Source organism: Danio rerio, chromosome 6 (assembly GCF_049306965.1).
Source record: "Danio rerio strain Tuebingen ecotype United States chromosome 6, GRCz12tu, whole genome shotgun sequence".
Lineage (NCBI taxonomy): Eukaryota > Metazoa > Chordata > Actinopteri > Cypriniformes > Danionidae > Danio > Danio rerio.
Window position 1 is genome coordinate 13177269 of NC_133181.1, and position 15978 is coordinate 13193246.

General features: G+C 33.9%; 1 protein-coding gene across 12 annotated transcripts in view; it reads right to left on the reverse strand.

Moving 5' to 3' along the window:
• The window catches only part of pkp4 (plakophilin 4), a 95477-nt gene that overhangs the window by 13354 nt on the left and 66145 nt on the right, over positions 1-15978 (reverse strand). For all 12 annotated transcript variants that reach the window (XM_017356584.3, XM_068221907.1, XM_684979.10 and 9 more), the window contains 6 exons: positions 15792-15924; positions 10430-10643; positions 6817-7000; positions 4101-4218; positions 2303-2494; positions 348-521 (listed from right to left, as the gene is read on the reverse strand). In XM_017356584.3, coding sequence (XP_017212073.1) covers positions 348-521; positions 2303-2494; positions 4101-4218; positions 6817-7000; positions 10430-10643; positions 15792-15924 — 1015 coding nt within the window. The remainder of the gene's footprint in view (positions 1-347; positions 522-2302; positions 2495-4100; positions 4219-6816; positions 7001-10429; positions 10644-15791; positions 15925-15978) is intronic.

Below are 15978 nucleotides of genomic sequence, written 5' to 3' on the forward strand. Positions count from 1 at the left end.
AAATATGCAGGGGGCTAATAATTAGGAAAGTGAATAATTCTGACCTCAACTGTACAGTTATTGATGCTACAAAAATATTTTGTTTTCCAATTAAATATATAAAACAAGCTAAACTGTTGCATTAAATAAATATTGTATAAAATACATGTACATTTATACCCCCATTCTAAAGAAACGCACACTTTAAAGCTACATCTAGTCATATAGCATGTGTGTGTATGTGTGTGTGTGTACAGGACATATTCTTCATTCACCAGCCAATTAAAGGCCTTCATATAATTCAGTTCTATTCTGAGCCGAGCGGTTGTATAATTCAGTTTATGGAATAGGGACCACAATCTGCTCACCCTCCAGGTCCCGGCGGAGAGATTCTGCAGAGACCCAGCTGCTCCTTCCAGCGTGGCCGGGTTCGAGCTCTCTGCCAGCAGAGTGAGGTACGGCTTTACCACAGACGGATGCCACAGCATCTCGGCCCCCTTTGGACTTCCAGAAAATCCTGGAATAGGCCCCACTCCATCCCACTGGATCAGAGGATTACACACAGAGACACATAGAGATGGGTTAGTGTTAGTTTTAAAATTAAATGAAGCATGAAAGCCGTACTTATTTGTAAAATGTGAAATTAGATATTACGGTCACCTCAGTTTATTGTAATGATTGAATATGGGGTGTTCATATCAGACACGGCTTAAAATTTTGCGTTTACTCGCTTCAAATTTGCTTCAATCGCGCCTCAAGTACACTTCTCAATAGATTCAAGTCATGGGCAGGGCCTCTCTTTGCTTCAGCGACTCTAGTTTCGTTGCTAAATGGCTAACATGGATATTATTGAGAGAGTAGCTGTGCTTTATGTGCTTAAGAAAGGCTGAAAAACAGTGTGGATTCGTTTGGCGTCGTGTCCGAGTCTACTAGATCCTTTCAGAGGTGCACCCAGCTCGTCATTCATATCAGTTCATCAACTCCTCCAGAAACTATACCTTGATGATGGAAGCTTTCAGCGGTGCTTTTAACTTAGCAGAGTGCAGTTTGATGAGCTGTTTTCCGGGTTCGGCAGAAAGATTTCTCCTCTGGACACCAACAACAGGTGCTACGTCATGATCACACCCATACTAGAGCAAGTTCCTGATAGGTTACCTGTTCCTGATTGGTTGAGGCACCAATGTCCGATGAAGGTCAGATTTTCAAACTCAAGTGCTTTGAGCGTCAAACGGGTAAAGCGATCACTTCATGACACTTAATTCATGCAAATCACATCATTCGCACTACCTTATTTGCGTAAGGTCGCTGCAGAGTGTCTATTTGTGTCTTTGCATTGACTTTACTTGGAAATCGCTAACGCTTGACGCTTCATCCGCGTCTTGTGTTAATGCACCATTACAGTACTGAACCTAATCCACATAACAATCAATAATGTGTTTAAATAGGCTCTCCCTCTCTCTCTCTCTCTCTCTCTCTTAAACCAATGACAATTTCAGTTGTTAATGATTAAGATTTAAAGTGATATAAATAAATCCCTTTTTGCAAAAGTTTATACAATTTTAACAAAGTATAAGTGTTGAAAATAAAGTCTCGTTTTGACTTTCTAAATATCTAAATTTCCAAATATCTATAAACGAGACGTTTATTTGAAAAGCATAAAAGACAGCATAGAAATCAATCATTTTTTATCATTTTCTTTTATCATTTTTGAAAATGAGTTTTGAGTTTAGTGAAAAAGTGAGTAAAAGCAAAAACAGACTATTTTGTAATGAGGTGACAAATATTAAAAATTTAAAGCAAGACATACGGTCTAAAAGCCATTTAGTGTTGTCTTAGTAAATGTACATTTTCTAAAAAATATTTAGATGATTTTTTCTAAAAAAACAAAACAAAAGCCTGATTCAGATTTTTTAGTGCACACCTTTAGTTTTTGCTGTGTAGTATAATTAAACAATTTTTTAATCAATTTTGTACTCGCATCAAGTATAACTTTTTTCCATATAAAACAGTTCTTAGCATCAAAGTTTGAGTTTAGCTACAATATTTTATTTTTTAGAGATTTTATTGCTTTTCATGATTTCTAGAGAATTGATATTTCTCAATTTTAAAAGTGTACCAAATGTTTTAGGTTTGACATGGCTGAAGGCTGAAAAACAATCCCTGTTGGGCTGTTGGTGACTTATATTAAATAAATTGAAAATCCAAGGACGGACTAAATTTCCTCTTAAATCATCTTAAATCAATCTTAAATCATTTGTAATGAATTATCAAGAAGCTATTTTTTTTAGTTTTAGAACATGGACTTTATGTAGCGATAGATGACCTGCTGATCCTGCCAGGACCTCTTCTTTTTCTTCTTTCGGAGACCCCAGCAGCTGTAGTCGGCCTGTTTACTAGAGGTGTCAGGGCCCAGGAGAGTGTCTAGATCCTGGGTTCCCATGAGCCGAGACGGGGGCATCTCCAGCTCCAGACGGTATGACAGGTTTCTCAAAGTGCACACACAGTTTTCCACAATCTGAAAAAAAAAGGAAAGCAATAATAGCCATATAAAAGCCAAATCATTTGTAACACATTTGTTGTATTTTTACATCGATCATTTTTGGAGCTTGACAGGCCTAGAGCTTATTCTATTAGAAAAAGGAGTCATAAATATATGTAAAAAGATATACATATTTACACATATACAACTGTGAAACAAATGTAAATCTGAATTTAAAATTCATAGTTGTGTGCTGTGTGTAAAATACAATTGTTCTCTTATCTTGTAAATTACTGATGACATTTCTTTAAATTTCAAAATAAAACGTTTTCATTTGAAGCATTTCTTTCCTTAAATATTAAATAACAAAATGTGCCATGTTTTCAGATTTATATTTATTTTTTAGAACATAATGCAAATGTTTTAACTAAGAAGGAATTAAGAAATCAAAATTTGGTGGAATAATCCTGATTTTTAAAATCCCAACACATTCTAATTTTTATTCTGACCCGTTTGTCAATTTCTGAAGAAAGAAAGCTTTAAATTAACAATATGTTTATTTGAAACTTGGAAGAAATTTTATCAGACATTGAAAGCAAAAAAGAAAAGAAACATATTCAATTAGTTTGTTCTGAACCATTGAAAAAAGCTGTAAATTGACCATGTGTTGTTTAAAAATTTGAAAGAAATTTGATCAAATATTTAAAGCAAAAAAGACACATATTCAATTTGTTATTCAGAACCTTTGACATTTTCTGTAGAAAAAAAAGCTCTAAATTGACAATATGTTTATTCTAACATATTAAATCGGACCTCTGAAGCAAGAAAGAAAACATTTTGTGACTTAAACCAAAACCTTATAAATCAAGTGTTATTTTCATTTTTTCCTATAGCAGTATATATACATATACACTGTATGCAACTGTATGAAAAAAACATTTTTTTACTTAAACCAGGACCTTATAAATCCAAAGAAACTGAGAATGGTTACATATTATTTTTCATTTTCCTATAGCAGTATATATTAAATATCATTGTATGAAAAAACAACATATAATAATAATAATAATAATTTACTCAAACCTGAACCTTAAAAATCCAGAGAAACAGAGAATGTTCAGTTTTCCAACAGCAGCATATATAAAATAAGCCATAGTACGAAAATATATATATAATAATATTTTACTTAAACCAGGCCCTTATAAAGCCAGAGAAACTGAGAATGTTCAGTTTTTTTCTATAGCAGTATCTATAAAATATGTCATTTGTATTTTTAAAGATATTTATATTTATTATAATAACAACTTAAAGCGATGCTTTTTTAAAAATTGCTTCTTTTCCAGCAGAGGGCATGCTAACACTGAGATTTGGCTCAGGAAAAACCAAAATCCCTCACAATGCAGCAGTCCACCACTAGGGGCCCTCAATGCTATTTGGCCCTTCAAGGAGTGGCACAGAATACATGCAACACCTTTTTTAAGCACCGAGAGCCTCTGCCAGTTGCCAGCTGTCCACATATTTAACATCTGAAAATTTGTCAAATATCTGGCAAGAATTAATCAAACACATTCCAATTATGATCAACAACCCAATACATCAGATCTGGATGGTTTTAGATGCAACCATAAGAAAAATCACTGACCTTGCTGTCATAATCGGAGGTGTTTACACATGTTTTGATTATATAAAGGAGAGAATCAATCAGTCCTTCGCAGCAACGCATCTGCCTTCTGGCCTCTTCTCCAGCTGAGCTCAGGTTCCTGAAACACACACGTCAACATCATGTCAACAACAAAACATTGTTCATCTAATTAAGACAAATAAAGGTCATTCTTCCTCGAAAAACACGTCACTGGTCAAATATTTGATCAGAAAAATGTTTTTACAACAAGTATGGAGTCAATCTAGGGCCATATATACTTGCAAAATAAAAGAAAGTTTTGCAAACTAAAAATATATTGAGAAAAAATAAATAAAATGCAACCTCCAAAAATTGCAAAGCAAAAAAATTTTTTTTTGAAAAATAAAAATACATTTTTATATAAAGGGAAAATAAGTTTTGAAAATAAATAAAAATAAAAATCAAGCAGTGCAGAAAAGCTAAAATATTTACAAAAAAAAAAAAACTATATATATTTGCTAAAATTTTTATAGCATTGCCTTTACAAAACCCGTCCAGTCAATTACAATGCTCATTTCAATTAGTTTTGAGTTTGCAATGCTGTTTTCTCTTTGCACTTCTCTGTAATTAATTTTTGCTTTGCGATATTTGGAGGTTTGCAATTATTATTTGTTTGCAAAACTTTTTTATTTTGCAAGTATATACGGCCCTAGATAAACTCAATTAAGAAGCCTGTTTTGCTCACCAAAGCTGCAATTACTCGGTTAAAAATACAGTAAAGAATGTAAAATGTTTGCATAATTTTAAATAAGTCCTCAATGTCACATGATTCTTTAAAAAGCATTATAATATGACGATCTGCTACTCAAGAAACATTTATTATTATCATCACTTATTGTGAAAACTGTTGGGCTGCTTCACAGGTTTGTGGAAGCTGTTATACAGTAATATTAAAAAGTATAAAAAATATATATTTATTTTTATTCAAGAACACATTCAACTCTTCAAGAGTGAAAGACATTTATAATGTAAAATATATCTATTTTTAATTTGAATTAAATGCTGTTTCTTGCTGAAATGTCTCTTTTTTTTTTTAAGGCTGCATGTTTTTTAAAAAAAAAGATCACAATCTCGATTCAACTCCCCACATTCTTAATTCAGCATCTCTATGATTCAGCCATTACATTTTCAAGTTCGGGAGAAGCATAAAGGTGGTTCCACAGGTCTTCACGTTGTTTTATATACGTTGCTCAGCAACATGGACACCTCCAAATGATGTTAAAAGTGTCACATACTGTATTTATATAGTGTAATTCACCCAGAAAAATGTCATTTCTGTCTTAATGTAGTTATCTATTCATGGCAGCAAAATGTCACGTGAGCTGTTTGTTTACTTCCGAGAGGATGGGTGCGTGCCTGCGACTAATGTATACTTTAGTGAACAGGACCTGCACAGGCTGTGAATACCAGGTAATAAAGTTATAAATAACATTCAGTTGGTTGCACAGAGTGATTGTTTGTGAGTCGTGCAAGAAGTAGGATTTGTACAAGTGTATTTACAAAGTGATGGCAGCCATGACATGAGCCTCACTCGGCAGTGAAAGTGAGATCAAAACCATGCACATCATTTACAAGATGATAGTGCATTGTACAGTTACAATTACGACAAGAATTTGATATGTTTGTTTGTTTTATAGTGAACACAAAGTGTTGTGCATGAAAATAAATGTTTAACGCTGTATAACTACTCTAGCCTATATAATGTTGATTATAATGCAAGAGGGAATCTGATACTGGCAAATCTCATTTTACCAGTGAAAAAAAAGGTCTAATAATGCTATCAATGACAAATGACAAGCACATGTCTCAAACATAATATTTTAACTTCAGAATTATGAACAGTTGCATTGTGATGTCATCACTTTACTGTGAATTAACAACCAGGACAAATTTAAAGTCTCGCCAAGTCCACCATTCAAAGTCAAAATGTAGCATTTTAACCAACAATACAGCTAAACATAGGCCTAGTATTATTGTTGTTTTACCATATGTTTGAGAAATAACAAGGATAATAGCCTACTCATATTAACCTTTACTTAACATCTACAGAATCGTGAGAAAATCCTGATCTTGATTTTAAGCGAAAAAATTGTGATTCTCATTTTAGCCAGAATCGTGTACAAGTCTGAATTTTCACAACAAAAAAAAAGCAGAAAAGGAAAAAGTCCATAATGATAATCAGAAAAATATTTGTAAATGATTAAGTACTAATAATAAATTAGCTAAATTAGCATTTTGTTATGATTTCTGAAGGATCATGTGACACAAAAGACTGGAATAGGAATACTAATAATTCCAGGGGGGAAGGGAGAAAAATGCAAATAAATCACAAGAAAAATTAAATTCAAACTTACATTACAAAAGTCATTTAAAATTGTAATAAAATCTCTCAACATTAGTTTCTAATTTTTGTCAAATTGATTCAGCCTTGGTGAGCAAAACTGGCATCATTAAAACAAACATTCTAAAATATAAAGAAATCAAACTTGTCCCAAACGATAGAGCGGTAGTATAAATAGTGATCATCTCGAAGGATGAAGAATGATGTCTATTTTATATTTTATCCAACTTCTCAGCAGGACACTTGACTGACTATTGATTAATCAATCTGAACAGGAAGCTCTGTATAATTCTCATGAGCGGATGTTTATTAGAGGAGATTAACATGAGAGTGCACCTGAGGCATCCGGTGGTGTTCCTAAGAACCAGAGAGGAGTGCAGCTTGAGTTTCTGGTCCTCCCGCTGAGGGGCCGCACCCCAGCCAGAATGAGGGATGATCACCGTGTTGGTGAGAGGCCCGAGAGCGTCTCGAGTGATCGTCATCTTCACAGAATCACACGAAGACAGGTTCCACAAAACACCTGACAAAGCACAACCACAGAAAAAATAAGTTTAATAGTAGAACATATAAAATGCAACTATAAAATATGAAATATGAAAGACTGTAAGGCTCACATAAATAAAAAATGGAGAAATCTATTACAAATTTATGAATTAAAAAAAAACACTAAATTACTTATTACAGCCCTTGGCTAGTGAATTTTGACAGATGTGAAAACCACAAATGTGTTGTTGTTGTTTTTTATTTAAAGTGTGTGTGCATGTATATACACTGTAAACAATGCTGGATTCCACACCGTTCCTGCATGTTTAAGCAGACTGAACATAAAACAATGAAGTTTAATTAACTTTTTTAAGTCTATGAATAATAATGGAAACCGACACGTCATCGCTGGACAGGCAAACAGCGCTACGTCACCAATTTTGATGCTACCCCAATAATGATTTTAAACACAGAAGATTAAATTAGCTGACAAAAGCTCAATATTATCAAGCTTTTCCCACAATTAAAGCTAACAGCTGCTAACATTGTCTTAACTGACGCTCAACAGAAAAATATGTTAAAAATCAAAAATCTCAAAAATAGTACTCAAGGGTTTCCTGAATCTTTAAAAAAGTAGCTTAACAAGCAGCAAAAAATATTGTTTCAGTGTAGAGACAGATATCTATATGAATTTGTCTGTATGTGTGCATGTGCAAGAGAGATTTTATTTTAGAGAGTATTTATTTATTATTACAATTTTATCCTAAAATGTTGATTGTTAAATGTACAGTTTATTCTGATTCGCTTTTTTTTTTTTTAGTATATTTTTTTATTTGTATTTGTATTATTATATACTACTACTATTAACTGTGCTTTCTATGTTTGTTGGTTTGTTTATTTCTTTATTCTTTTATATGCATGTTCTTTTTAATGTAAACTTTATAAATACTTTAGCAATACATTTGTAACATTTGTCTTGCCAACAAAGCAACTTTTGAATTTAATTAAATTGAATTGAACTGAGAGAGAAACAATTCAGACCTCAGTTGCGTTGGATTTTGTATTTATAGTTCTGTGCTTGACTAAAGCATAATTTTGTGTTGTTTGGCAAACTACTGATAACAATTAAGTGAGGTTTTAAATATAAATGTAGTAATTTATGGAGTTATAATTCATATTTATTTTAAGAGTAAAAAAAAAAACTATTCCAATGTTTAAAATATTTCGTAGAATAACCCTGATTTTCAAATTACACCACAATATAAAAAAATAAATAAATAAAATACAATAAAAAACATCTAGATGTTAAGATTAAAATATCAATACTTTATTTGAGGTAAGAAAAATAAGTAAAATTAATTATACCGGAAAAATTACACATTGCGATATTTTATTATTCTGCGATATATATTGCGATATTTTAACAATTTCACTAGAAGAGTTGAGTAAACGCTTGTAAAGAATTTATCATTTTAGATTGATTAGAATGATTCTGTAGGGGAGTGTATAAAATATAATAAACAATCTACAAGCATAAACAAATTCAATAAAGAAAAATATGCTAATTAAATAAAAAGCGATTTATTGTTTTCCGAAGAGTCGAAATGTATTCATGTATAGTGATTGAATAATGAAATGTCCAATAATACTGCATAGTCTTTGTTTTATAAACAATTCCATAAAATTAATCATTAATAATTTTTCAAAGTAACAACTGGTACATTTTCTTGTGCCTGAATGCTTTAAAAAAACACAACACAGTCACAGGCCTCAAGAAACACTTGCAAAAGGATAAATTATAATCCAGACTCAACATTGCACAAACTTGAGATTTGACTATTGTGAATGATTACATTGTGATATCAGTGCTGAAACAATTTATTGTGCAGCGCTAGAAGAAATGTTATAATACCTTTACAGAATTAAACAAATAGTTCATATTTACTCAATTAATTTTTACTCAAACCGTTTTACATAGTTAAATGTAACAATAAGATTAACTGTAGAGTATTTTTATTTTCTCTTTATTTAAACTCATTGATCCCTATCTTACATCCGGCGCAAGACATGTTTGCAGCAATTTGTTTCTATTTTCAGACCAGCGCAACCCTAATTTTCATGTTTGCACCATGTTGTTTAAATAGCAAATCATTTGCACCACTTTGTCGGCTCGTGGGTGTGCCGGTCTAAAAACTAAGTGTGTTAAGGCGCATTGTTGTTACGTTGCTATTTTGAAAAATTGAAATAGACTGTACTTTAGACCTGCTTTCAGCTGGTCAATGGCACAGAGCAGAGCATGTTAGTTATGCACATATGTGGGTTCAAACATGTACACATTGTTTAATACACACAGGATACACAACAATACACAAATATCTTTACACATAAATAGTAAAAGATTGAAATGTTACAAAAATTATTATTTTCTACATAAATATGAAAACCATTACCTCCATACCTTCTTCATGCCTCTTTTCAGTTCATTCATAGCAATTTACATTTGTATAATTTGTTTTAATAAAAAAACAAGGTTTTGGAGACGTTTGCGTCATCATATGAAGAAATATAGAACGTTTGTTTGGGTATAACTCAGTTTTTGACCACACTTCGTTATTATTGTTCATTTATTTGTTTGCTGGAACTTAAAACAGAATTTAGAAATAGTTTTGAAACAAATCTTTGCGCTTATAAACAAAGTTAAATATGTAGGCTTATAGCTGTCTTCAGTGGAATGCGTATAACACTGTTTCCTTATCCACGAAAGTAAAGGAGTAAAGAGAAAGTAAAGAGGACAAATGGAGGAGGCTCATTCTTTATCATTGTGCTGCAGATGGTTTTCTCGCTAGTGAAGCATCCATTTTTTCCCCATCCATTTTTTGCAACATTTGTACTGACACCAATAGAAGCAAGAACATTTTCAGATGAACGACTTTAAGTATAAGCAATTAAAAACACAATTGGCACATTAGAAATAAATGTGAGAAGCATTCATAGGTGTGCCGTAAAGCTGTAAAGAGACTGTGGGAGTGCAACAAAAATCCCACAGATTGGGATCATTAACACAAAATAGTCTCCTTGACTCTGTGAGTATATGTGTGTGAGAGAGATCAGGCTTTGCTGAACAAACCTGCTGCTTTTCTCTTTTGAGAAATGATAGTGGAAATAAACTGTAAGCATCAAGAAAATTGAACTGCCCAGGATCTATCTAGCGATACTTAGGATAACCAGCTTGGAGGCAATGTGTGTGCGTGAGCGTGCAAGTTTGTGTCAGCTCAGCTTTTAATCAAATACTTTGTCCCTCCACATTAATCACAGCCACGACTTCCATTGACTGTAATCTCGCATCTGAGCTTCCCGGCGCAAACCGATCTCACCACAGGAGCGCGAGAGAGAAAGAGCAAAGAAAAAGCACAAGAAAGCCTCTCTCTTGTGTCAGTTTGTCATGTGGCCTCAAACACCCACTCACCGGTTACGAGCTCTCGCACTTCGCTGTCTGGAGTTTTTCTCAACAGACGAACCAGAGCTGGGATTCCGCCAGAGTTCCTCACACACACTTTATTGTCATCTGTGGCTTTCCCGTACACTAGGTTGCGTAGTGCTCCGCAGGCATTGCGCTGAACTTCCAGTGTTTTGTGGTCTAGCAGATCCACCAGGTGGCGGATTCCTCCAAGACGACACACCTGAAGTGTACAAAAAGAGTGTCAGAGATTCATCCCACGTGTACCGTTCAAACTGACTACCCTTTCATAATGTTCAGGCTGTTTTTCCCTCATTGACTTCCATTAAAATGACACTTTTTGATTGCAAAGCCATGACAGCATATAAGCATGCATTGTTCTTGATTGCTGGTAGTTTTCCCTGTTGTGAAGAGTTAAAACGTGCCATTTGTACAGTTGATAATCTGCTGGCAGCATTAACCCTTTAGATAGGCCTGTGCAAAAACGCTTCTAGATTTTAGAGTTCTATGGAGTAAAACAGCACATTATAGTGTGCGTGCATAAACACACTTACTATTTTACTGTGTTCTGAGAGCTGAGCTGCTTATTTTCATTGATTTGATTTCTCAGACATATCAAGATAAGTGTGCAAAGGTCTCTCTCAAACACAGACACCATATTTTATTTAGAAGACGGAGAACAAACTAAAATAAAAAATGACCTCTTTCCAACAGGGAAAACCACCAGCAACCAAGTTTACATGGCATCATGGCTTTGCAATCAAAAAATGTAATTGTAATGGAACATAATAGAGCAAAAACAGTGTATTGTTGATTTTTTTTTTTTTTTTTTGCATTTTCCAAAAATATTCATCATAATAAGGTTTATAAAAAAAAAAATCATTCTATTTTCTGAAACACAGAGAAAGTCGTGGTCAAATTAAGCCTCAAAATCCCAAACTTGGCCCATGCTAACTTTTGATTTGGCCCATTGTCCCATTTGAGAAGAGAAGGAGAATGATGGGGAGGCGGTTGGGGTGAAAATCTTTGGCAGAGAGCATCATTTCAACATGAATGTAATCTATTGTTTGTTTGCTTGGTAATTTCTTTTGTTTTGTAAATGAATCTCATTTTTGATGTAAATAATGTCCTTGAAAAATAGAAGGCACAGCACAAGGCATCGGCAAGCAACTCAAGGCAAAAAGGCAGGTGCAGCTTAGTGTATTTAGCATTGAATTCTATTGTGTTATTAATAGGATTGTTTATGTTTTTACTGTAATAAGCTCATCTTAACAATTGTCTAAATATACTGCATCAGTTATATAAAATAATTGAAAGCAATCCTTTGTAGCTGTTTTTAAATATTAGGAAATTAATTAGGATATTACTCATGGAAACTTTAATGTAATACAGTTTGGTATATATACCTTCGGCCCACAGTCCCACAGTTTGGGCACCCCTGGTTTAAAGACTAACTTATACTTTAAGTGTACTATCAATTAATCATTTTGAGCATTTATACTGCTCCATTTTGTTTGTGTAGCTCTGACTTTGTCGAGTCGAGCTCAGAATTTCATTTTTTTGACATTAGTCACAAAGGAGATTTTGGATATTTATTTTTAACACTCCATATTTCCAAAAATACTGTGAACAGCAATAAAATAAATGTTGTATAATAAAATATTGTACAATATCAGGAAAATCATGCATGAATATATCGCCCTGTTAAAACCTTTAGAATAAATTTAAATAAAAGGGTGATGTTTGGTGGAAGTGCAGGAGAATGTGTATTGTAACATTTAAAAATGTATTTTGGATGTTTAGTTGTTGTTGTTTTTTTTTTGCCTAAAAAAGACCAAAAGGTCTAAAATCTCATAATAGACAGGTGCATCAAAAAGACCACTGGCTGATACGGCTAATGCGTCAAACTCAACCGTCCATGCTCACACTTGGCTGAGTATACTGTAAAAGCTGAACAGGCAGCCAGGCATGAGATGGAGCAGACTGTGGAAAATAATGTATGCCAAGACCTAAACTTCTCATAAAAATAACACTTGTAATTTAACAGATTTTTAAAATGCTTTAGCTATCTCCAATAATAATCAGGGATTTACAGAAAATAGATGCAAATTAAAACACAACATGCATCACATTTAAACGAATAAATAATAATAAAGCTGATTTGACTTGACACTGTTTGCACAAGCAGCTCTAAAGTAGACATGTGCTCATGCAAACCATTGCATAAACTACGAGGATGATCTTAAATAATTTCGTTAATTAAGCATTTCTAATTATTTCTAACCTTTTTGGGTTACGAAAATACTAGAGTAAAAATTATATTAATTAATATACTGATTAACATTATATATAATAAAACTAATTTGTGGATGAAAAATATACTAATTTGCATGACAGATAACTTTAAATCATTTATGTAGCTTGGTTTTATTTAAACCATTTAAAAAAAAAGAACTGTTTCATATTTTAATATACAAGACCCCCTAGTTTTTTCACGATTCTGCAGTCGCTGAATCCAACGCAAAAAATCAACAAAATGTCGTAATTTTTTTTAATTCTGTTAAATGCAAACTAATCAAAAAATGAAAATAATCTGATAAAACATCAAATTTCTAACCATATAATTAAATTATATTTATTTCAGTTTGCAATAATTGTTTTACATGACTTTTAGACGCTGTATACGCAGCGCTCGTGATGTACTTGAGTGTCGAAAAAAAATGACATCTCACCTGTGCCCTCACAAACATTACACTACATTACATGGAATGGTGGACAGGAGGGGGTTCAGCTTGTGCAGTAAGCAGACACAGATGAAGCACAAGTGTTGAGATATAGACATCCTGTGGCGCAAATTGGGAGTTTTGTGCGTTTGACGCGCTTCAGACTGCAAAAGAAATTTAGAGCAATACAACAGACAGATCGAGATTGGTTGAAGGATGACTACCGCTGGACGTTACCGAATTGTCATTATTTGTGTTTTACATTTATGTCTGGTATCAGAAAACACTTCCCTGCCATTGATGAGTTTACGGAAATCCGTGTTTTAGGTGTATTACTGTAGGGGAAGCCCTAACGCATGTCCCATGTGTGACATGATGTCAAATGCTTCAGGAAGTGAAATCTGAAAGTAAGATTGTGGATAAAAATAAGAGTTATACAAACTTCCTTTTGCTTAATCCCTGCTGTTTTAGATCTGTTTTAGATCTGGTCTTGACAAGAGACCAAAAAATGAAGCTTTGTTTTTATTATTTGCGTCATTGTTTCAAATTGCACACCATAGCATGCTATCTAATATGGTAAATAAGATCTATACAGTGCATCCGGAAAATATTCATGGTGCTTCACTTTTTCTACATTTTTAATGTTGCAGCCTTATTTGAAAATGAATAAAATTCATATATTTCCTCAAAATTCTACACACAATACCCCATAATGACAAAAGGGAAAAAAGATTTTTGGAAATTGTTGCAAACTTATTAAAAATAAAAAACCTGAAAATCACATGTACATAAGTATTCACAGCCTTTGCCGTGAAGCTCTCAATTGAGCTCAGGTACATTCTGTTTCCACTGATCATTCTTGAGATGTTTCAGCAGCTTAATTTAGGTTCAGCTGTGGTAAATTCAGTTGATTGAATATGATTTAAAAAGGCGAACACCTGTATATTAGGCCCCAGGGTTGACAGTGCATGTCAAAGCACAAACCAAGCATGAAGACAAAGGAATTGTCTGTAGACCTCCAAGTCAAATTGTCTAGAGGCACAACTTAGGCTGGGGAAGGTTACAGAAAAATTTCCATGGCCTCCATCATCCGTAAGTGGAAGATGATTGAAACCACCAGGACTTTTCCTAGAGCTGGTCGGCCATCTAAGCTGAGTGATCGGGGGAGAAGAGCCTTAGTCAGGGAGGTGATCAATAACCTGATGGTCACTTTGTCTAAGCTCCAGCGTTCTTCTGTGGAGGGAGAATAACCTTACAGAAGGACAACCATCTGTGCAGCAATCCACCTATCAGGCCTGTATGGTAAGGTGGCCAGACGGAAGGCACTCCCCACCTGGAATCAAAAAGGCAACTGAAGGACTCTCAGACCATAACAAACAATATTCTTTGGTCTGTTCATCACCAGACTAATACCATCCCTACAGTGAAGCATGGTGGTGGCAGCATCTTGCTGTGAGGATGTTTTACAGCAGCAGGAACTGGAAGACTAGTCAGGGTAGAGGGAAAGATGAATGCACAATGTACAGAGACATCCTGAATGAAAACCTGCTTCAGAGTGCTCTTGACCTCGATGGATCGGCAACGGTTCATCTTCCAGCAGGACAATAACCCAAAGCACATTGCCAAAATATCAATGGAGTGGCTTCACAACAACTCAGTGAATGTCCTTGAGTGGCCCAGCCAGAGCACAGACCTAAATCCTATTGAACATCTCTTGAGAAATCTGAAAATGGCTGTACATTGTCGCTTGATAAAGCTTGAGAGGTACTGCAAAGAGGAATGGGCAAAAAAAATTCCAAAGACAGGTGGTCAAGCTTGTGGCATCAAATTCAAAAAGACTTGAGGCTGTAATTGCTGCCAAAGGTGCATCAACAAAGCACTGAGCAAAGGCTGGGAATACTTCTGTACATGTGATTTTTCATGTTTCATTTATTTTTTAAATAAATTTGCAACAATTTCAAATCTTTATTTTTTCATTATGGGGTAATTGTGTGTAGAATTTTGAAGAAATAAATAAATTTAATCCATTTTGGAATAAGGCTTTAACATGTAAAATGTGCAAAAGGTGAAGCGCTATGAATACTTTCCGGATGCACTGGATATATGGGAATTACCGCCACAAAATCAGTCATTTTTAAATCGCAAAGAAATCACCAAAAAATCATGAAAGACTAGGGAGTCTGATATACTTATAAAGATATAAAGTATATTAAAATATAAAACCATTTTTCATATATCTGAACGTGATCCACAAAAATCATTTGAATATACTAATTTGGTTCTCTTGATATTATTATCAGAGTCACGTAGCTTACAAAATCCTAATGTGTATTTGATTCTTGATGAATTTCTTTCAAATTAAAAAAGAATCATTATAAACATCTTACTGTCACTTTCTATTAACCGAATGAGTCTTCTAAGAATAAAAGTGTTTATTTTTTCAAAAGCCCATTTAAAATTCCATTTATAAATTACCCTTCAAAATTATTAATGCCTCCTGCGCCACGTTTAAAATCCAAAATATTTGTCCAATCAAATATGCATAAGACATTTAAATAATTTTATTATTATACAGTAAAGCTTAATCAGCAGTAAGATAGAAGAAATAAAGAGATTGCGTGTGTGTGTTTGAGTGTGTGTAATCACACCTCAGCCTTTATGCGGTTGTCTCCATAGCAGAGGTGCTGTATGTACGCTGCAGCATTGGCCTGAACAGAAGGGAAATGATGCTGCAGCATCCGGATCACCTCCGGCAGCTCAGGATCTCTCCAGGCGAACTCCCTACCAGATGTCAAACACACAAACAGATATAAAAAAACACCCGCAACTGACAAA